The sequence below is a fragment of the Opisthocomus hoazin genome, chromosome 6, assembly GCF_030867145.1.
Source record: "Opisthocomus hoazin isolate bOpiHoa1 chromosome 6, bOpiHoa1.hap1, whole genome shotgun sequence".
In the NCBI taxonomy this organism is placed as follows: Eukaryota; Metazoa; Chordata; class Aves; order Opisthocomiformes; family Opisthocomidae; genus Opisthocomus; species Opisthocomus hoazin.
In genome coordinates, this window is record NC_134419.1 from 24,637,801 (window position 1) to 24,661,355 (window position 23,555).

The following is a 23,555-nucleotide window of genomic DNA, read 5'->3' on the forward strand; positions in this document are numbered from 1 at the left end:
ACTGCTTGCTAACCAAGTACTGTAGAAATAAAGGTTCTTTACTCCAATATATTTTAGGGGCCTCCAGGTCCTCAGGGTCCCATTGGCTATCCAGGTCCTCGTGGTGTAAAGGTAAGATTTAGTTACTGGACTCCTCCCCCCCCACCTTTTTGAATATATGCATGTGGGTAATTGTGTATCTTCTTTCCTCAGGGAGCTGACGGTGTCCGTGGTCTAAAGGGATCCAAAGGTGAAAAGGTAAATCTGACTGCATTTATTTAATTCCTTTCCCTTTTCTGTGTTCCTTATTTAACTGCAACATTTTCTGTCTCCTTCACTGCAGTGTGTTTTCTCTTGCAGTAGGTGGGTTTATTTTTGCCTTACCCTAAGGACATACCAAGCCCAATTCATAAATCAGTGACCTCCATGGTTATTTACACTGGTACGAAGTGAATATAAAACCTGCAGTTATTAGAATGGTTTGGATGCTCTCTGCACCAGTTTAAGTAACTTCTCTCTAAGGTGCTCCTAAGTAGAGAATCAGACATTGCCTTTCTTGTCAACAGATACTATAGTGGATACTGAGAAGCTTATGCATCAGAGAGATTTGTGGCGATAATAGTATTATTTTATCTGTTTTGATAGTGCTGTAGGCTAGATTTTGTATTTTTTGTGTACATTTTGCCAATGGCTTTCTAAGTTCCAGGTATTCTTGTTCCAGATCTTTGGCTTTGCCAAAGTGATGAACAGCCCCAGTCAGATGCATATATATGAACAGGAAGAAAGCTTTTACATCCCCCTAATACCATTACATTCTGTACACAGAGCTCCTACTAGAGCAAACACCAACTGCTGCAATCTCTGCTGACTTCTGATGGTCTGCAGTGGCTGAAACTACAGCCAATATTGGTTTAAATTCCCACTTTTCTCAGCACTCAAAATAAGAGACAAACAACAAATACCATCAGTCCTAACCTCCTGACCACACAGGCAGATTCACCATTGTGGCTCTGGTGGCTACCGTGTATATATTTATAGCTATTTCTAAAGCAGAAGACTCACTCTTGCCAAAAAGCTTGATTTCAGCACTAGAGAGCTGTCTTTCAGGCTCAGATGCCAAGAGCTGCTGTACGTTTCCAGGCTTTCCTAAACCACAGCTTGTCTAGTCTGCATACTCATTTTAGAGTTGCTCATTAAATATAAGCTGAAAAAGAATGTGTTTAATACCTGTGGAAATTGGACAGTTCAAAAACCCAGATTTTCTTTTGCCTTATCGAGTGATTAATATCCAACTAGGACAAAATACCGGACTCACATATAAATAAGCTTAATATATGTGTGTGTATCAATAAATACTGATTAGCATAATCTTCACAGTATGTCTGTGTTACTAAAAATTGATCTCACAGTTGCAGAAAGACACTGAACTCTACTGAATACCTCAAAAGGTCACACAAAGTTATTTCACAGATTGTCCTCACAGTGCTTTAAAGGTCTGTTACACATGCCTTTATTACTGAAATTATTCAGATGTCATTACATGGGGGAAAGCACTGTAGGAGACAGAAAGAAATAAATTGATCATTCAGGAAATTCTCTGTAGATGTGGAATGGTCCCAGGGATATCAGAGGAGGTCCATGTCTGTACTGACCAGTAAATGTGACTAGAAGTCTTTAGCTATTTTATTTTTTATTAACAGCAGAAGAGGAAATAGAGCATTCAGCTCTCTCCTCCTACATGGAATAAACCAGCCTCTTGTAGATCTCAATAGCTGGAACCTCACTGTGAAAGCTGAAGAAGAGTTTCAGTTCATTTGGCAGCCATTTGGTCAGTAATTGGCATATGGTCAGTCCTTGCTGATATGTTGCAAAGTGTTCTCAGATAGTTATTACTGTCCATGGCCATAACTGAGTGACTTTTACAACTAAAATTTTTTCATTCATTCTGCACCTTTTTCACCTCTCTTTAAATTTTAAGAGAGACCACCTTGAAATTTTAATTTATGCAATATAAGATGACCATATAAAGCTTAGTTTCACTGTCTAGAAAGCATGGGAAACCTGCTTTTAGAACGATTTTTAGTATATTTTTTTCAATGGATCATGATGGGTTACCTCATCTTTTTTTACATGAACACATACTATTGAGAACTTATATTTGCTTGTTTGATTATTTTTTTTATTTTAATGTCTCTTCATCTATTTTGAACTGTTTGCCACTAGCAAAACTATTTCTATCACCCTTTCTAGTGTTTTTTGTGCATGCAGTATGACTGCTTCTGAACAGAGTCAAAATGACTTTAGCCTTGCAATCTGTCTCAGTTGCTGATCAGGGAGAAGATAAAGTCTTTGTGGGCCCAGGAGTGCAAAATGCAAGCTTCCTTTTCAAAGTGAGGATGAAATAGAAAGCCTTTCTTGGTTTTTTTTCAGTAAAGTGGAGCACAGTATCACTCTTTCCTGGCTTTATTGACAGTCCAAATATTACTCAGATTCTAAGTCAGCAACATTACTTCAGCATGTAAAAAAACTAACAGCAGCATAGTAAAACATTTTACTGCATGCTCATTCATCACAAAGACCTTTGCTTCCAGGATATAACTAAGCATCAGATAAAAATGTAGTCAATAATATTTGTTGTCTGGATGTTGGAATAGTAGTTGTATGATGAGTTAGATTAAGAAAGAGAGAACCAAAAGCTGATCAGTTATGCTAGAGTGAGTTGTGAACAACTCCACTGAACAACTCTGTAGATTTCTATTTGTATCTGAACTAACTCATACAGGTATAAATGAAACTTCTCTGTGTACTGTCTGCTTGTACTTCAGCATGGAGAGCTATTAGAATACTTGGTGTAAATTCCCTGCCAGAATTTACTAGGCAGTAAGTAATTCTCACTAGGAATAACAACAATGTGCAGCTGTTTTGCCACTGTATATGGATTCAATCTTAATGTCCATTGGTTTTTGTGCTTTCTTTCAATCACGTCAGCCAATGACAGCAGGGAGGGCTGAGTATTGCCGGACATCGAATTACTGTATAGAGACGACTACGTCTTCTTTTAGATTGTGAACCTTCATACCTTTTTTTTTTTTATGAAGATGTTACAACCAGGCAAATTTTTGATTCCTTTCATGATACTATTAAGACATTAATGTAAAAGAAAGGTTCTGCTATTAAAAAGAGTAACACTGAATAATTTGCCACCAATTTTTTAGTTAATTGAAGTAATGAACTTTTTTAGAACTTATTTTAAAAAGTGATAATCAAAAAAAGTTTAGAAGTTAAGAAAGGACTTTACAAGATAATTCATAATAAGACAGAAGAATTATATTGTCTCTATCTTTAAACAGATTTTAGGAACTTTTGAACTAAAAAGTCATTTTGTATAGTTCACTGATATACTTTCTCTAAAATAGCAATAGCCATATTAGATTTTCTAGTGTCTGAAGTTCTCACTTTATCTATGCAAATTATTTAATCTATACTTCATCTATTCACTTATTCTGTTGGCAGAAAAAAAAAAATCCTCTCTATTACTAAAAGCCATTATGTGAATTTCTGCCTTTTTTAGGGTGAAGATGGTTTTCCAGGATTTAAAGGTGACATGGGCCTTAAAGGTGATCGGGTAAGCATTTATTCATAGCCCCTGTGTTGTTCAAAAGTTTAAGTGATACTATTTTGAAAGGATCACAGAAGTAAACAAATAAATTTAAACCAAAAATAAAATAAAAGCTAGTAGCTTAAAATTATTTCTCTTCCCTGCGCATGTACAGATTTGAGACGGAGGTTTTGTTCTTGTGAATCACAATGACACAGTTATAAAGACGAACAGAATGTCAGTCTTGGATATCCTTTTCACTAAGCTTCTTACTCGGGAATCTCCTTTTCCGGATTCCAAGATGTCCAGTATTTGCCTGAGGAAAGTTAATCTATCCAGAATAAAGATGTTTCCATTCCAACCTAGCATCTTGCAAATCTCTGCCAAAATGTTGTTTATTTAGCCCAATGGGCACTTACTTCCTTTTATGGGTAGTGTTGTGGAGGTTCTAAAAAAACTTCTCACAAAAGGCTCCTGGCCTATGTCTGTTGTCTGTATAGGTAAATAACTGTGAAGATGGTATCCACATAAGTACTTAGATCCAGACATTTTTCTTTCTACAGACTGTCAGAGTGCCTTCACAAGAATTTAGGGACGCAAAAATAAGAATATGCATTTTCCAAATGCAACTTTCTTCTGGCAAGGCCACTGGGCTCTTACACTTGTCAAAGTAATATTCAGTGCCTAATTTATATGTATTGGCATTTATATAATGAACATAAGCAGTGGTAATTTCCTAATGGGAAACTGCACAGGGGTTTGAGCAACCTGGTCTAGTTGCAGGTGTCCCTGTGCACTGCAGGGGGGTTGAACGAGGTGATCGTTAAAGGTCTCTTCCAACCAAAACCATTCTATGATCCTAATATCTATTTACATTTACTGAAAACTTATCTTCAAGTAATGGTAGGTAATCTATCTAACAGATGCATAAACGCAATTGTTCCATATTGGTGTATTTTAGGGAGAAGTTGGTCAGCCAGGTCCACGAGGAGAAGACGGTCCAGAAGGTCCAAAAGGTCGAGCAGGTCCATCTGGGGACCCAGGTGCTGCTGGTCCAGCTGGAGAAAAGGTCAGTAGCCAGATAATAACATAAACATGTCATTGCCTCGTAACATAGAGGGAGCCCATGATCATCATCATTAAAAAACAAGCCTCCAGGTCCACAAAATCCTTAGCTACCTAACGGTAGTTTTTATGAGACACTACTACAGCAGATAACTGGAGTTCACATTTGAACAAGTATTAAGAATCAATATTTTGTAAGTATACAAGAAGGCATTATAATCCTTCATCGTCATACAAGGCAGCTAAATTCCTATCCCAAATTACACAGAGTGCACGCCATCTAAGGAAGATATGATGTAAAGAAAATAGTTGGGCACAGAGGAGGATAAAGGTGCTGCTGGAGAGTGAATTAATGTTCATAGTCATATTATGACAATGTGTGACAGGAAAATTGTTTTAAACAGAAAACATCCTGAATAAAAATCCAAAATAGAGTTAGCAAAAGTGAAAGGGGCAGTTAAAAGGAAGGACCAAAAAAAGGATGGTGATGTGAAATACAAGAGAGAACAAGTACAAAGATAAGTACAAATCTCTGTAGAATTCTGACATCAACAAAAAACACTTGAGTTTGATATAGAGAACGGGAGGCTGAGGAATGTGTGTGCGGGTATCATATGTCACTGGGTGAGAGCATCAGAAAAGAAAGGTGATTACAGCAGTGGCATTTTCGATAACTGGGAAAGAATGGTAAAAGAAAACAAAAATGATGGTTCAGAAATATGTATACTCTATTTCACAAAAGCGAGAAGATGCTGGTGAAAATACTTCCCTTTAATTTTGTTGGTAACTGTGGCTTTAATTATAGTTCTGTCATGAAAAGAATAGGACAGAAGATGCATTTTACATTTCTTTCTTAATTTTGCTGTCTTTAAAATAGGAACAGTTAGTATTTTCTACGAACATCCCATCTGAAATGTTTACTTATTCAATCTTTTTATCTTAATAAGTATGTGGTACTGCTAAAAAGCTAGCAAGGTTCACAGCTAAGAGTTTTGCCAGGAAGAAAAAAATGTATTCAGCAACTTTGGGAACAAACTTTCTTTTGATAAAAAGTTGCTACTTTTTGCAAGTGTGTCATTCATAGAAGTTCAGAAAGATGTTATGGTTATAATTTGAGCCTAATGCCATTCACAAACTCTTAGAAAAGTATGTATCTAAAAACTCAGTTTACTCATTACAAAAAAAAAGATTTATTTTCAGGTTTACTTAACTATTGGCAACTATTTGTGAATTAATACTTAATGCTTTAAAATTTTAAGAATTTAATAAATAATTCTTCTTAATGAATTACTCACTGTGAATAAAGATATACATTTTCAAGCATTTCCTCTTCACTATGACATATATGGGACTCTCACAGTCTCACAAATCCAGAATCTAAAGCCCTATATATCAGAAGATATTTGAAAAAATTATTGGTGTTGATAACACAGTTAGCTGAACTTGGAATTGTAGACCCAAAGTTTTCCCTTTTCTACGAATATATATACCTTTTCTTGCCCATTGAAAGTCAAACATCTTCTGTGGCTATTCTGTGGACACTTGGCCAGAACAGAGTGGGTCAGAGAAGAATTCTGTTATGTTGGTTCTGTGATATTTATTTTAGCACAAAGACTGGAATAATCTTTGAATTCTTATATCTCCCCACAATATTAGGGAAGTGCCTGTAAGACCAGTTATCAATGTTCTATTCCCTTGTCATTCCTATGACTTATTTAATGCAAAGGTACTACTCTTCCATAGTAATGAAAGTACCAGAGTAGTCTCCTACTCTCTATGTTCAACTGATCCCATGATAAGAAAACTCTCTTTCCCAGGTAGATCTAGGGCAGGATTTGCTTAGTAAAGAAAACACCAATGTGGTGCCAAAAAAATGAGGAGCATATCAGAAAAGAGCTTATAATCAAGAAACCGTCCGTATCCACACTCAAAACCTAGGCAGCTGGACTAGGTTAATCCTAAAATCAGGGACAAAACTTTCAATGAAGTTGGCAAGAGTTTGATGCACTGTCACGCTGCAAAACATTTGAGTCGTAATGCATGCAGGTTGTTTGTGTGGCACATAACTGGCAGCATTATAATTATTTGCATAAATCAGAGCTGTTTAATACATGCATTTACATTAATATGGTAATACTCAACATTTTTATTCATATGCTGCATTTTTTTATGAATAGACATGTTTATATTGTCAAATTTCCTTTCCCACAAAGGGCTCTCCTTCCTCCTTTTCATTATCTAAGGTTACTGTAGAGTACCATATTATATTGTATAATAATATCTTTTCCATTGACATCTTCTCCAAAATGTGATAGTCTGGAACATGTACTGTGTTTAGAATAAGTGAATAGGCAGTTTCTTCCCCAGAGTTCCCATCTTTCAAAGACTGAAACTGCTTTCCCTTGCCTTTGAAAGTAGCCAACCATCACTCATCCTCTAGAGGTCCGAAGAGACCAACTCAGTGGGGTAGGTTAGTGTATTTCATTTCTAGGAATTGTTAATGTCAGTGTTAATCAGACTGCTCATCCTGTTGTGCTTTCTGAACATAGCAAGGTGGTAATATTTGTTGACACATCTCTTGTCAGCAGTTAGTCAGTGGGGTATGATTTATCATAGTCTCAAACCAGTCAGAACTATTTAAGAAAAAAGTTGATCCTTCAAATGCCTATTCATGAAAAGTCTGTGGAAAACAAAGCAGTCATCATACAGTATAAATTAAAAAGGATTTATTCTCACTTATACCTGTTAACAGGCTGATTTCTTAGGGACTATTAATAGTTTAACAACCTCAGCCCTGCACCACTACACAGCACTTCATGGGGGGAAAAAAAGAAGACACTGAGATATTGGCTTTGCTGAACTCATTCATTGGAGTGAGATTTATAAGTTAAGGGAACTAGGCCCACTGGTGATTAGTAGTTAAAAAAAGACATTTATTTAATTGAGTGTTATATCTGCTGAAATATCATCACTCTAAGTTGTGTAAAAAAATATTTTCTACAGATGTTTGCTGAACCACTAAGGAGGATAAAATAAAATTTAACACTCCCTTCTTATTGCAGGGTAAGCTTGGTGTACCCGGATTGCCAGGATATCCAGGAAGACAAGGTCCAAAGGTGAGCTGGAAATGAGCTGTGTATCTTGTGCTTTGACATTAATCACAATGGCAGTTATTTTATTTGTGTGTTTGGGGAAGCAGAATGTGGGCATCAAAGCAAGGGGCATTTTTCACATTTTCTTTCTTGACAATCATGTTCTGAAGTAAAATCTTTAAAAATGTTGGATCCCTAAGGCAGGGTCTTTAAGGAGCACTATGTTTCCTCTTCTTAGCTCTACTGCCTTCAAACCTTTGCCATCCTCTCATGAATTGTGTTTTTGTGCAAGCACCAGAGTGGCATGCATTAAACAATTTGAAAATGAAGTAACTGCTGATATGATTGAAAGAGAATAAGCACTACATTGACCACTAAAGGGATGCTGATAGTGATGGAAATTTTCCATGTGGTACAAGGATTCCTTTTGTGTTGTTACTGCTTCTTCCATAGAATAAGCCATGTATCTTTGAAACATAGTTTACAATTTTCATTGTGTTTTCCTTTTGCTTCTGTTAAGACAAACATGACAAACCCCAACTCTTAGGTGATTTATGTGCCTACATCTATCCTTCAGCTATCTCTTATGTTTTGATTGCAATAGAAAACCATATAGGTGGCTTCTGATTTAGGTGAAGGCTTACATTTTTAAAAGATTTTTATGAAACATATTTTTAAAAATGTCATCCCAACACAGCTTTAGGAAATGGGCACGCTAAATTAATTGCACACTCTCTTTTCTGAGATCACCAAGCACGAAAAAATGGAATAAAAACATAATTCTACAGACGTTTCCCAGTGCAGAAGAGGCAATTAGGGAGACATTGCATCTCCAGGCTGTCTCAAGATGACTCATCTAGGGAAATACCGCAAGTAAAATAATCCCTTACCCCTTCTACACAACTGAACAGTCAACCTGCAGTAAAATCCTCAACTTTGCTCTACTTTGGGATCTAGTTTTGTTTTCAGTTTTGAAATAATGATCTTTTTTGAAGAAATACAACTTCCTGGTTGGCTAGGCAAAGTGTTTTTCCAACTCTGGACTATACTTTGGCCTTTTTCAGTCAAGTGAGTGAACTATCTGAAGAATGCCTATTCATTGAACACTGTGTCAGTGAAAAATATCAAAACCATCTATGCAAAGTATTCATGAAAACTATTCACCTTGAGACATGGGTTTTTTCTTCTGTTTCTTAACTCAAATGTCTGAGATTTCAGTCTCTCTGTTCTCCTTTAGAACTGTCTTTTGAAAAGTATAAGATGAAAGAGGTTTTACATTATTCAGTTCTAAGAACAAAAATGATGTAACACTTCAAATAAAAGTTGATTGATTCTTTTTTTTAGCAAAGACTTGATAAAGAATTTCATTCCCTAAAATTTTTATCACATTAAAATTGAAAATAGTTCTCAAGCTGAATTCACTGTTTGCTCTTCTAATTTGTCACTTAAAATTCCAGGGAAGAGCAATGACAGCTGCAATACATCAACTCACTACAGACCTGTTTTTAAACTTATTCACAGTCCAGTTCAAATTAACATAAGGGAGAGACAAACAAAGAAGCAGCAGAAAAACATATTAGCTGTGTAAAGCAAATAAGAAATCTTGTCCCAGTATTGTCAAGAAGGTTCACACCATTCTTTGTATTGTCGCTTACTTGCTTTTCATTATTTTTCTTCTGAGAATTGTTCTTAGAGTACTGCCATTATCTGATAATTTTCACTATTTCTTTTCTCCTGTCCGGTCCCTCTTGATTAACACAACTGGAAAAAGTATTGTGTATATATAAGCTATCTACAACCAAGTCATGCCTATTAATGCATGATCATTACAGTTTGTTTTTTCCTCTGTTCTTTTAATTATAAAGAACATGCTTGGGCTTTGCAGAGTAGAACTTCCACAGTTTTATTCACATTTTAAGTTATGGTTGGTGAAGAATTAAAAAGAAAGAAAGAAAGTAAGGAATAAAAGAAAATAAAATCTGTTACTTTTCTCCCACCAGTGAACATCAATCAGGTTTTCATTAGAATCAGTGTCAGTGAAGTTGTACTACATTTAAGTCATTAAAGGATAATTGGAATGATGGTGTGTATAAGATTCGTTAAATGTAAAACATAAGCAAGAAAAAGAGAAAAAAGAAAAAAATACTTACTGGTGTTTCAAAGAAGAGCACTGAGAAATTCTATTTTAAGTTTTTATTATATGCATTTTATTTGCCACTAAAATACTAATAGCAAGCTGCACAAATATAGATGCATTATTTTAGTGGCTGACCAAACCAAATGCTGTGTTGATTTTCACCTCCAGGCACTTAAAAGTATATTTTATCTAATCTAGCATCTTTTTGAGCCCAAGTCCCTTACAACAAAGTAGCACCTTGGCAGGTAAGAAGTCTGCTGTCCCTCTGGACCTGTATACCAGAAATAAAGAAGGAAATAGTACTGTTCAGATTAGACTGGGCAGTTAACAGGACAAAATGGGAGAAAAAAGGATAAAAAAAGTCAGATACTCTCCCCATAATTTCTGCTTATGAGATGAGCATGTAAGCACATATACAAATTGCATGTATCAGTTAAATGAAACTGGCCAGTGGTCAGTTTACAGTGAATAAAGCACCTGAAGTAATTTACAGCTCAGTAAAGTGAACAGAGTACCACTGTTCAGATGTGGCAACACCTTACAATTGTTTTGAATTAAGTTATTTTGTAAAAGAATTATTATACTGTGAGGCAACAAGGCCTTATTTGTTCCTCTTCATTACAATATGGTTATTTCTAGTGGGCTGTTACTAATAATTTCTTTCCTACTGCTAAAAATGGTGCAGATTTAATGAATACTTTATTGTCTAATAAGGTGACAAATAATGTCCATTCTATACATTGACTTTTTTAATGCATTCTGGACATGAGGCATTATGGTAAGTTAATTTACAGCTATTCATCAGAGCTGTCACACTTTCAAATTTGACGTGTACAGTGTGCATGACTTTGAAGGTGTGCTTTACATATAAATTAAATGTTGTCTATACTACTGTTTTGCTGTTGATATCCTCTGATATTTGCATTGTTTTCTTACATAGGGCTCAACTGGTTTCCCAGGATTTCCAGGTGCCAATGGAGAGAAAGGTGCAAGGGTATGATAATTCGTGCTTGCATGATGCTTAATTAACTTTTGGAACTCAGTGCTGTGGGAAGTCACTGAAACCTAAGGACACAAGCTACTATCTAAAGAACTATAAACCAGGCTTTTCACACTTAAGATGAACCTCTGCAGTTATATAAAACAGTACATACTGAGACACTAGTTCTCATGCTTAAGGTATTATTCTAAATATGCAGGAACTCAGACACTTTCTCATTGTGTATGCTACCACAATTATATATTTGAGGAAAAGAAAGAAATTTGCTGAAGCATCTTTTTTGACAGTATAGCTCAGTGAGTTGGCAAGCACTATTTTCCTGTATCCCATGAATTATCCTGCTACCATGCAATTTACCCTCAAGGAATTTCAACTTGTATTTCATAAGTATTCTGATTTGCCACAAGCTTTTTTATAGGCTGAGCTTTGAAAATGCAAGATATACCAGGCAAGATGAAGAAAATGTACTATTACATGTATTAAAAAATAGATGTAAAATGACAGCTTTTTCTGCTTTGTTTACATGAAGCAGGTGAGGGAAAATCTGTTATGCATATTCTTCAAACTGTAAAACTGAAATATAGGTTAGAAAGAAGGTCACTGTGCTGTTGTCTCTAAAGCTTAATTGAACATAGCTGAACATGTTCCTAGAAAGATGATAAAGTTAAGACGATGATTCAGAATTCTAAGATGATAGTAACGTAAAGTCAAACTGAAGTAATATATATCATTGTTCTTAAGAATCCATTTTAATTTGTGGCATGAAACAAGCAGAAACTCATGATTTTAAGATGAAATATATGAAACCCAGTTGCATTTGTGTTGCTTATGTGTGCTTTAAATTGTTTTGTATTGTTTTAGCTAAGATAACAATATGTTGTTATGGACAGACACAAGCAATAAAATAATGTTCCGTTCATCCTTTTTGGAAAAAATGAGACATGACTGCTAATCAAGATATCAGATTAAAACAACAAGCAAAATGATAACATCACAGAGCAGACTTAAAATATGAAAATCTAATTATATTGTTCCGTTATCTGGCCTTCATAAAGCTTTCAATTCAGCTAGAGTACTAACCACGTAATTAATACCATCAAACTGCATGCATAATTAAGTATTATGCTGATCATCAATGAGACAATAGCTGCTGGTTTTGTAATGTGAATCAGGTATTATTATTAATCTTGCCTAAAGGGATATCATTATGGTTTACGCTACCACGCACACTAGTACTAGAAAAGACAGTCATTGTCACTGAGAAGTTCACAAGCTGTGTAGCACTTTAAGAACAACACATAATTTTTATTTTGATAAGTGAAATAAAATAAATAAATAAATCCCACAAGAAAACCCTCAAGAAAACAGGTGTGTGCATTTAGTTGGTTTCAAATAAAAGCAAGTTTTCTACTAAAACATGCCTGCTGATTTTCTGTTGCTGTTATGTTTACCTCAGAGATTAGAAAGTACCAGTCATCAGGTTCCTTCTTCTACCTGAATAATACTCTATTGAATTTTAGGCTTCTTTTTGCATTAGAATGCACAGCAATACTAATGCCAAGTCTAAGGAAAAAAAAAAATCTGTTGAGTAGGATTCGAAGATAGTTCTGGCAAGTTCTGTATCTCTGTGCAAGTGTGCAGAATCCTGGTAGGTATTACAGTCCCCATCTCTGTTTTAAAAAGAGAGAGGCTTGCCCTTTCTTTTCTCTATTAACCTGAGCTGTCCATAGGAACCTGGGAACTTTCTCTTCAAGGCAATTATTACATTGGAAATGATGCCAAGTCATTTAGACTACTGCAGAGGGACTCTGCTTGTTGTGTGCCATCTTCTCTGCTATTTTAAAGTAGTTTAAAATGTTCTAATGCCTATGACAGAGTCTGACTCTGAGGCAAATTTAGCGCATTTAACTACAAGTCCCAGTGAACTCAGAAGGATAATATATTTTATCAAGGCCAATGATTTTGTAAATTAAAATGCAAAGTAGATACTTAAAGTTAAAATAACATTTAAACCTAAGGGAGTTGCACTCTGCCCCCACTTCAGTAAAAGAAACTTTATCTCACAAATACAGTGTCTGCTAAGATCATTTCTGTGAACTTTTCTCTCCAGGGATTACATGGCAAACCAGGCCCCAGGGGACAGCGAGGACCAACAGTATGTAGTACTTTTGCTTTGAAATTTAGAGGCTTTCCTATATTAATTACCTACACTATACCATGTAGAATTATTTTATTTATAGTATCCTCAAGTGCATCTGTGTTGAATTGACAGGGTCCAAGAGGCTCAAGAGGTCCCAGAGGTCCCACTGGTAAACCAGGTCCAAAGGTAATTGTCAAGCACACTGTATAGATTGGCCACAGGCTGTTTCTTTTAAATAAAACAGAAGTCTAATCTTTTAACATATTGACTTTCCTTTCTAGGGTACTGCAGGCAATGATGGTCCTGCTGGCCCACCAGGTGAAAGGGTATGTGAAAGCTGTTTATGAACATGTTGTTTTTCCCACTATGTAGGAGTGTGATTTGAGAGTGGGAAAGTTGTTTTATTTTTAATACTCCCCTCATGTCTTTGCCCTTCTTTGAGCAGAGTAACCAGAACTAACAAAACTTCAATTCCAGTGATGCTTTTCACAAAGTTGTGAATGGGTAGCTGAAGTTTGCTGAAAGCTTCTTCCATCTGTAGCTCAGTTTTGTACAAATAGGACACAGACAATACACTTTGTATTATATTCATGCACTTTGTGTATATCCTGCTAATTACAGCTGTATTTACCAGCCTATGCTTTTAAGAATGCCCCATTTACTGCAGCATACTGCTTGTTTATGGGATTTACAAATCGCTCAAGCCATCTCCAGAAGCTTCTTTGTTGAAGCAGCTGATTTTGTTTTGTTCTGATCAGCCAAGAATTCCCTTCAACCTACTTTCTGCATGTTTGAGAAATCCTATTGTGCTTGCTAAAATAAAATTTTCTGCTTGCTATTATATTACAAATCAATACACAAATATAACATACAGTCAGCCCATTACACAGCAGTATATAGAAACACAATATTAATAAATCAGATTTGTAACAGCAGCACTTGAAAACCAACTCAGATAATTTAAGTGGAATGCTCTTTGCCAAAGTATTTTTGCAAAGCTTAAGAACAAACTTTTCTTTCATAGTCATATTTCATTAAACTGCTAACCTTTTTCATGTAGAGAATCTGTAAATCCTTTCCCAGTACCCACTCCCAAGTCCCAGTGATCTCCAGAAGTCTTACCCCTCAGGAGGTAGTTCCTTGTGTATTTTCCCCTGTTCCATAATGTCACTTTGTTACACTGTTTCCTTGCTGAACATGTGCGCCTTTGATGTAGCAATACTGGCAGAACAACTGCAAACTGTTTTTGCTAGAATAACAAAGCAAACTGAAAAAGGAAAAAGGCTATAGGATCAGACCACATAGTTTGATTGATTACTGGAGATAAGGACATCCATAAAACTAATGATAACAAAAGCATGGCGTGAGTGTGTTCTAGAAATCCCAAATTTTCAGTTTGTGTGTCTGCAGAAATCTATTAAGGTTAATTTAGTTTGGTTTATCCAGCTGTAAGTAGAGTATTAATAAACTTAAAGGAATGCACGTGCCTACATATCTAATGTTATATTTTTCTGCTTAAGAGAAGGATTCCTTTCCTTTTGACTGAGAGCCATTGAAGCACATGCCAAAAAAAAAAAGTAATACCAAGTACTCTGGAAACAAAAGTTTTAGTTTACTAAAAACCTTTCATATGCATTGTTTTAGCTGTTTCATTCCTGAAGCAGAATATAACCTAACTGTCCAAGAGACTGGTTAGTGGAGCACTATAGTGGTTCTTGCAATACAGAAGAGAACTAGGATAGAACAGAAGGAAAGTTGAGGACTGAAGGACTAGACTGTAGCCAGTACATATGGAAGGCAACACTGTGAGGGAGGCTGCAGTAAGAAGTTGAAAGTAGCTGTATATCAAGCAAAAGACAATGTACCAAGTGGAACATGGACAGCGGGAATAAGTGGAAAGTTTGGGTGAAACAGGAATGATGATGTAGGAAGCTGGGATTCAAGAGAAGAATGAGTTAACTTGGATGTTGGCTGTAGGGAACTAGGCATAATCCAAAAAAGAAACTGTAGGTTGTTTTACACTGACGAGGAACATCAGAGGCAGACTACCAGAAGGTGAACAGCAAAACCTCATGAAGGAGGTGTTTGCTGACAGCGCCAAGAGGTTATGAGGAAGAGGAGCTGGGGGGGGGACTGAAAACAATGAGCGGATCAATCCAACATGAAGACATTCCTGGAGAGAGATTAGAGCAAAGAGATGAAGCAGAGCACCACATCTCATATCACTTGTGTAATATAAGTGTGAGGTATCTATTTGCTTCCCAATAGGGGTGAATTTCAGCCAAAAAATAAAACTGTCGTTTCTACTCTGCTGAGACTATTTCAGGTACCAGACATGTAACATTAAATAATCTGTCCTGTGTAGCTACTGTTAAAATGAAATTTAATGACAAAAAAGAAAATGTAATTTTGCAACATGCTGTTAGTATTCTAGAGCTTTTTCTAACATAATCCATCAGTCCTGTGGTTTGAAACCTGCAAGCCATGTTGTGAATAAAATAAAATGCAAATGCTCTTTCCTTAAAAAGCCTCAAGATGTGAGGATCAAAGTACAGTGAGAATTTATGAGAAAGAGGGTGCAACTAACAGTAAAACTTTGAGTTGTGCTCTTATAACTCAGTTCCTGAGAGGGACCAATTTCTTTCATATATTTTGTGCAGTGGCTGAGTCAATTTTAATAGTTTTCCTCTATAAAATTCCTCTGTTATTTTGGAAACTTTATGCTTTATGTTATATCCAGAAGCAAATGAGGAAAGGTCATTTGTTCACAGAGACAGCAGAATGAAAAAAACTCACACACTCCTGTGGAACATATTTGTGTGTTATGGAGGTTTCAGAAACAACCTCACACCTGTTTTGGAAGAGAAGATAAAAATGACAGGTAGTGCAGTAAGATCATAAAGATTTCTTCCTTTACCTAGCACTTCTTAGGTGACTCAGATTTAGTATTACAGTATAATCAAGGTTTTCCCTGGAATAAGATTAATTTAAGAGCAAATTCTCCTAGGTTGGGCACAAGGGATCTCCCACAGCTACATTCACACACTGCTTTGCCTACTGCAGGAGGCAGTCATGCTCTAGAAGTGAGCCTGGGCTCTAATGTATGAGGTTTATGGCACTCAGAAGCAGTTGGCCCTTTATCAGAGGAGCAAAAGGGTAGTATAATTTGGGAGATGTGGCTTCCTGCTTCAAGTCTTTTGCATCAAACTTCAAACCAACATGTCTAACATATTTTGACAGCTGATGTCTTAGCAAAACCAGACATCATATACCAAGTAGAACAGGATAAAGTCTTGCACTATTTGATTAGGATACGTGACTCTGCTGTTGAACCATGCAGAATAAATAAGGTTTTTCAGGTTGCTACTCTTTGGCTTAGTACACTAAAAACTACACAGGAAAAATTTTTTTAGTAAGCTGACATAGTCCCTTTCAGCATATCAGCAATAAATTTTAAAAACTGGCCTCCATTTTGTTTGGTGACAACTTTGAAAACACACAGGTAAGCTAGTACTTTGTGTAAATATCTATGTGTATTTACACACATATATGTACATATGCATATGTATATACTTGTATGTATACATACACAATGCACTAACTCACATGATCATCTTTAACTAAATATGTAAAACCATGCTGCATGAAATTTTCTTTCTCCATATATATATGTATATACAAAACTATATAAATAAAATGTTCATGCATCATGGGGTTTTTTCAGCTATGTGAACTATTTTTCATGACAGAAAGAATGTTGTATTTAGTCTCTGGTAACTCTGGACATCTTACTCTATCTGTATGTTTGTATTGTTGTACTGGCTTGAAATATTGTCAGAGTGTAAGAAACGCCAAAGATGAATGTTGGGCTCAAAGTTAAAAAGACCACCAGATTATTAATTAATTCACGTTTTATGCAGCACGGAAAACAATGTTTCTTACTCACAGTTTGTTCCTACTTTATTATGCACAGTTTCAGGGGTCAGATGCAGACATACTTTATATAAGTAGGTTTTCTTTTTTCTTACTGTATTCCTGCACAGGCAGTATTGGTTTCAGGAAATCCCCTCCAATGTCTATGCATGCGAGTTGTTGCTACGACTATTTATGGCAGTGGAGCTGAGGCTGTGTACTGATGACCAGACATCTGCTGAGTTCATATATTTTATAATTTAAGCAAACTTTTCCATCCAGTGTCATGGCACCTAGACTAAAACTTTATGTGTTTGGTTGCCTTTATATTAGGGACCACAAGGGCCTCAGGGACCTGTTGGATTCCCCGGACCAAAGGGACCTCCAGTAAGTTTCTTTTTAATTGTGTGCAACAACGGGAATGTTATTTTTCATACAATATTTCTAAAGTTAGTATTTGAAGATTTATTTAGGGGATGGTTTATGTATAGATTGCAAATAAGCTTATTGAGCTTTAAGGCTAAGACAAGAACTCACATATTCAAAATTATCTTTGGTACAGCTCATATGACATTCAGCATAATATATTAACTGCAAATCTAGTATGTTGATGCCAATGTCCAGGTGACAGACTGAGTTTAGGCAAAATATTACTTTGCTGGTTTGTATTTTCTTCTAACAATTGATTCATTGAGCAAAAAACAAAGAGGAAGGAGACATTCAGTAGTAGCAGAAATGTATAGAAGTAATAGCACATTTGAGCTGCAGCCCAAACTAGTTACACTGTTTTTCTAGTGTGTTACTGCTTATGTGGAGTAAGTACAAAAGCATCAAACCACCTGTGATTTTTTCCAGCCATGCATTTGTTATTTTTATTTCCAATGCCAAAAACTTAAAGTTCATCAAATACGCCTGTAATGCTTAAGTTTGTGTTAACTGAGTCACTAAGCAAAGAAAAATGGAAGGGAAATATAGGGACTTTCCATGATTCCTCAATTTACAGAAATCCATTTTGAACATGCATGCATCTGACCACCTAACAGTCACTCTCCAAGCGACTGCTAACATGCATCAAGGAGGACACAAGGAAAATGTATTACTAAAATCATAGTTAGCTGATATAGGGGCAGTTAAGCTGTACTGGAGACTACTCTAGAAAAAAGAGATCAGAGATTCTTACAGCTAATTGCACACTTTTTTCCAGAATTAAGAATAGCTTAGAAATGCTTTGATTTATGTGTTTCACAATTTCAGGGGCCGCCTGGAAAAGATGGCTTGCCTGGGCACCCAGGACAGCGGGGTGAGACTGTAAGTAAATGTACTCTACTGTGTTACTGTTGTAAACCTCTGAAGGCCATGACTTGTGTGATCAAAACTAAAGAAACAGAGACACAAAGAGAAGGAGAAGAGGCTGGGCATGAGAGGTTATAAAACTGTAGTTTTCTTATGGTTGGTAGGTTAGGCATGAGAACGCTTTATTTCATTTCCATGCTACAAGAGTGAGGTTGTTCTTTGCTATGCCCAGTTAGTAACATCACAATGAGCTTCAGTAGTTAATAGAAGTAAAAGAAATTAATACTCAGATCTCAATTTTAATAAAGATTTGTCAGGCAGTTACTATATGGTTCTTTCCTCATTGAATGCCACATAACATAAATAATAACATAATAAAAAGTCTTATTAATGGTAAGCAGATAGGAAACTCAAAATCCAGCACCTTTGGAAAGTAAAATTAGGAATGATTCAACCTGTAAAAAAAATCTTAAACTTTTGAAACTATATCCTGTGTAATCCCCCTAAGAATCACAATGAGTAAATTCTGGCAGCAAAATTAAGAAAATAACATGTAAGAGTTTGAATGGGATTATTTAACAAAACTCTCTACTTATGTAGTGCCAAAAACTTACTGAGATCCCACTGAAATAAAATTCTTACTCAGATTTTTCAGAGCTAGAGAAAGCCATAAATAAATTTAGAGAGAAATTTTCTCAGCATGTAGAAGGTGTTTTGGGTTCCAGCTTCACTGGAAATCTGTTAGTGACTGCTGAGTCACTTCCACTGCTGGAAGGGGGAGCACAGAACTTACAGTAACACATCATTCTGAAAAACTCTATTTATTCTGCTAGTACTGTAGCATTGTAACACTTACTTTGCAATGATAGTGGCTTTTTTGTTTGTGAGAGAAACATTATTGACTACTGCTTTGTTCTTCTTCTTTGCAGTGATGCAAAGACTAGTCTTGTGTACCATAAAAATGAGTTTGAATCATTGTTTAGAATGTAGGAAGCTCAAAATTGTTCTTTAGTCTGGTAAGAAGCAGCACAGTTGCTATTTTCCCTTTATTTGTACTTGCTTGAACATGTGCCAGTAACGTGCCATTACAGCAACGAACGCTAATAGCATCCTGGGCTGCAGTAGGGTGATCTTTCCCTTCTGTTCAGCCCTGCCAAGGCCCGGAGTATTGTGCCCAGTTCTGGGCTCCTCAGTAAAAGAGAGCGAGCTGCTGGAGAGAGGCCAGCAAAAGGCCGCTAAGATAATTAAGGGACAAAAGCATCTCTCCTATGAAGGAAGACTGATAGAGCTGGGACTGTTTAGCCTAGAGAAGACAAAGCCCAAGTCGAATCTTATCAAAGTATATAAATACCTGAAGGGAGGGTGTAAAGAAGATGGAGCCAGGGACTTTTCAGTGGTGCCCAGTGGTAGGACCAGAGGCAATGGGCATAAATTGGAACACAGGAGGTTCCATCTGAATATGAGGAAACCCTTTTTCACTGTTGAGGGTGACCAAGGACTGGAACGCATTACCCAGAGAGGTTGCAGAGTCTACATCCTCAGAGATATTCAAAAGCTGTCTGGACATATTCCTGGGCAACCAGGTCTCAGTTGCCCTGCTTGAGCAGGGCAGTTGGACCAAATAACCTCCAGAGGTCCCTTCCAACCTCAACCGTTCTATGATTTCTTGATTTCATTCATGACTAGGAATGGAAGATGCAAAATACAATGAAACTATGGACTCTGCTACTGTGTGATGTTTGGACCAGGTGCTTCTGGGTTCAGTCAATACTATGGTTCTCTAATTTTGTATCTCGTTTGGGTTTAGTAGTGTTAGAGTGATATAAAACTTGAGTAATTTAGGAGCAAATGCACTTTTTCATTATCATTGTTTTCTGCCCTGTGTATATGTATACTTGGGCCAGAATTATTTTAAAAATATTTTCCCCCATGGGTTCTCATGCATATGTTTGTAGAAAAAACGATTTTTTAAAAAACAAACGGTAGACTTTTTGATGAACGTTTCCATTTTAGATTTTTTCAAAATGTATGAATCAGAAAACTTTCATTGCACTTACTGGTAAATCCGAGTCTTAAGAATTCTGTTTCTTACTTAGCTATGTATCTCATTAAAGTTCAGTGGTGCATGTGGGCATTACAACAATTAGGGAATTAGGCTGAGACATACGTAAGGTTAACACATTAGAGAGCCAGATTCCCAGATTACGCTCTGCAGCTAGCTTTTGGAATAATAAGCATATCCTGACAGAAACTGAGGTAAGTATTAGTGGAGAAGAGGCTACAGCTTCTTCGCCTAGTAAGCCATACGTACTTTGAAGAACTGCCATTTTTTGCTGAAATTCTAGGCATTGGAACAGTAATAGCATGATAAATAATTTGGAATATAAATGTAGGAATAAACTACATACTGAAAACCAGTATTAAGTGAGTACCTCCTTAGAACTGATTATCAGCTTTGGTGATATCAATCTCAGATTGGCAGGAGGTATCAGCTGCAGAGATTGTTAGATTATCTGGTGGTTAGTTTTTCATTCCTGTGAAAGCATAAAATAGAAACATACTAGCTGTTTCATCTATTAGAATTAATCAACGACCTTCTTACTACAATAAACTCAGTTTTATTAAGTTGCCTTTCACAGAAAATAACAAAAAAATGGGGCTAATTAGGTACTTACAAAAACAAGCATGAGACATTAGTGTAAATTTTTTAATACTAAATATTTTTGATGAATCCATGGGATGTTCAGATCATTTTGAGTATTTGCTGCTGAAATCTTTGCTTATTGCTTCTTTTACAATTCTGAATCTGTAGGAATAGATAAGCTGGTGACACAAGAAAGAAAACAGTGTAGTAAAACCATCATTAGCATCAAGAATCACTGAACATACTGCGTATATCAATGCATTCTATAAACCTGGGAACAGCAGGTCTCCTCAAGGTACTTTCAGGAAATGGATAATACTCAACACTCCTTTGTCTTTCCTTACGATAGACTTCAGAAGAAGCTTTGACTATGTAAAGGAAGGGACACATGAATGATTCCATCTGTGGCAGTTCTGATATTTAGTCATTAGAGCAAAGGGGTACTTTTGTATTTCTTTTTGATCTGGATCATTTCAGAGGTCTGAGAGAGAGTGACTAAACAATTATGGACGAAACTGAACCATGATAATGTCTGGCTAGCAGCAAGAAGAGAATCAGATTGAGGAAGGTAATAAAAGCTTAAACTGGATCTGATGGAATGGGGCAAGTGTCAGCGAGACTGCCCAGAGGAATGCTGAGCAAGGCCCAACATTTATAAGGAATAGGGCCAGATGACACCTTTGTTTTTACACAGGTGAGCAGAGTAGGAGGCAGATATAGGCTGTTAGGCAGGGGATACTATGTGGAACCCTAAATGTGATACAGCAGTGAATGCACTCTCCTAACTTTATGCAGCAACACCCTTCCAGTATTTGAAAGAAATAATTTAGCACATTTCAAAGATACATTCAAAAGTGCTACTATAAAATGAAGTGGTCATTCAGCTTATTGACTAATTTTGGAAGGAAGTGTGGGGCCACTGATTGGAAAACGAAAATTCTGTAAATTTTGCGAGTGTTCTGAAAACTGTCCCAAAAACACTTTCTATTCTCTGCTTCCCAATTTTTATCATCATATCAATTTCTCATTAACTTCATCCTTTCTGTGGCACTCATGCTGTTGTTTGTAGAGATTACCATCTCTGCAGAACCTTCATCTTCCCCGGATCTCTATTTCTTTTCATTTGCTTTCTGTCTAACCTCCCCTTTATCTTTAATGCACCTCAAAATTTATCCACAATCTGTGTCTTTCTTTAAAAAGCATTTGTATGTCTGGCTTCATGATATGATAATGTATGTATGTAAAAAGGTATTTTCAGTAGTCTTTTAATTGCATCACCTAATCAAATTCACCTAGAGAGATCTGCAAAATTGAGTGGAATTTTTATTGCTGTACAACCTCAGAGCGATTAGAACTGATAGAGATAAGAAAGATTAATCAGTATTTCATTTCTAAGCGTACACAGGAAAAAATAATTTCTCATTTTTATTTCCTGAAGAGAAGGAATGTGTGACGTAGAATTTCTCCTTCTCCTCTTGAGTATAGATATGAATTTTGCTCTTTTGTATCTTGTCCTGGGTAACATAGTATTCAATAATTATTTCACAGGGTTTTCAAGGAAAAACTGGTCCTCCTGGTCCTGGTGGTGTTGTTGGCCCTCAGGTACATCATTTAATTTCATGGTTATCATAAGACCAATGTTTAATGGTTATATTATGGCTAAGGCAGTTGCTTCAGTTGTATTAGAAGGACTATATTGATAGTTATATTAACTTTTGTAACAAATTATACGTAACAATTTTAGAAAGATGTACTTAGCAATCATTAGTGATTCCACAAAATATGCAAATGTTGGGGTTAACTTTCCACTTCCTTTGTTGTGTGTTTTCTTCATGTGATTATGAAGTTGGTGGTTCACAGAAGTCAAGAAGGCAGAGTTTTCTACTTTGAAATGATTTAGAAAGAACAATACAACATCTCACTTTCTTGTCAGAGGCCAGATTTCAGTCACTTTTAGATTGTGGAGGGATTCACTATCAAAATTTCATTTGATCTAATCTTACTTATTTGCAACAAAATCAAGTATTCGGATTGCATGAGCTTTTTTAGGTAATTCCCTCTGTGAAAATTTTCTGCTAGTGAGTCTGAACAGATATCTTTCAACTCTCCTACCTTCCAATTTAGATCATTCAGAAAAAAACCAGTACAGTGTTTCAAGATCACATAGTACATGGATTTCCGTCCCGTGTCCTTTTTGTAACCTCCTCCCAGACATGGGTACGCACTGTATTTTAAAGCTTCATTGCTTCAGGAGGAAGGCCAGGATTTCACTCTTTGGAAGCTGTACAAACGTGTCTGCAGGCAGAATTCAATGCAAGATTTATTTTATAGGACGAAGATATTTTGTAAGTCAGCTTTGCCTGGAGGGAAGGTGAGGAATGTATGCTAACCAATGGTAATACTCTTTTGTAACAGATACTCATAACAGCTGGATGTTAAGAATCTGCTTCTCCCAACCCCCACCTCCCCCCAAGACATTAAATACCTTGAGGTTACTGAAGTTTCACTTTTGTGCTTAGGGTCCTACTGGTGAAACTGGCCCAATTGGTGAAAGAGGTCATCCAGGGCCTCCTGGCCCACCAGGTGAACAAGGCCTCCCAGGTGCTGCAGGAAAAGAAGGTGCTAAGGTATGATGTGGCTTTAGGGAACAAATTGCAAGGGCCTGACAGTCTCACATTTCAAATCATCATGCAGA

The 23,555-nt window shown here is 36.4% G+C and overlaps 1 protein-coding gene across 3 annotated transcripts in view; it reads left to right on the forward strand.

Annotated features, from left to right (window-relative positions):
- Positions 1-23,555, forward strand: part of COL11A1 (collagen type XI alpha 1 chain) — a 164,123-nt gene that overhangs the window by 84,372 nt on the left and 56,196 nt on the right. For all 3 annotated transcript variants that reach the window (XM_075422261.1, XM_075422263.1, XM_075422262.1), the window contains 13 exons: positions 58-111; positions 193-237; positions 3,551-3,604; positions 4,539-4,646; positions 7,705-7,758; positions 10,812-10,865; positions 12,982-13,026; positions 13,144-13,197; positions 13,293-13,337; positions 17,257-17,310; positions 18,178-18,231; positions 22,409-22,462; positions 23,380-23,487. In XM_075422261.1, the coding sequence (XP_075278376.1) occupies positions 58-111; positions 193-237; positions 3,551-3,604; positions 4,539-4,646; positions 7,705-7,758; positions 10,812-10,865; positions 12,982-13,026; positions 13,144-13,197; positions 13,293-13,337; positions 17,257-17,310; positions 18,178-18,231; positions 22,409-22,462; positions 23,380-23,487 (783 nt within the window). The remainder of the gene's footprint in view (positions 1-57; positions 112-192; positions 238-3,550; positions 3,605-4,538; positions 4,647-7,704; positions 7,759-10,811; positions 10,866-12,981; positions 13,027-13,143; positions 13,198-13,292; positions 13,338-17,256; positions 17,311-18,177; positions 18,232-22,408; positions 22,463-23,379; positions 23,488-23,555) is intronic.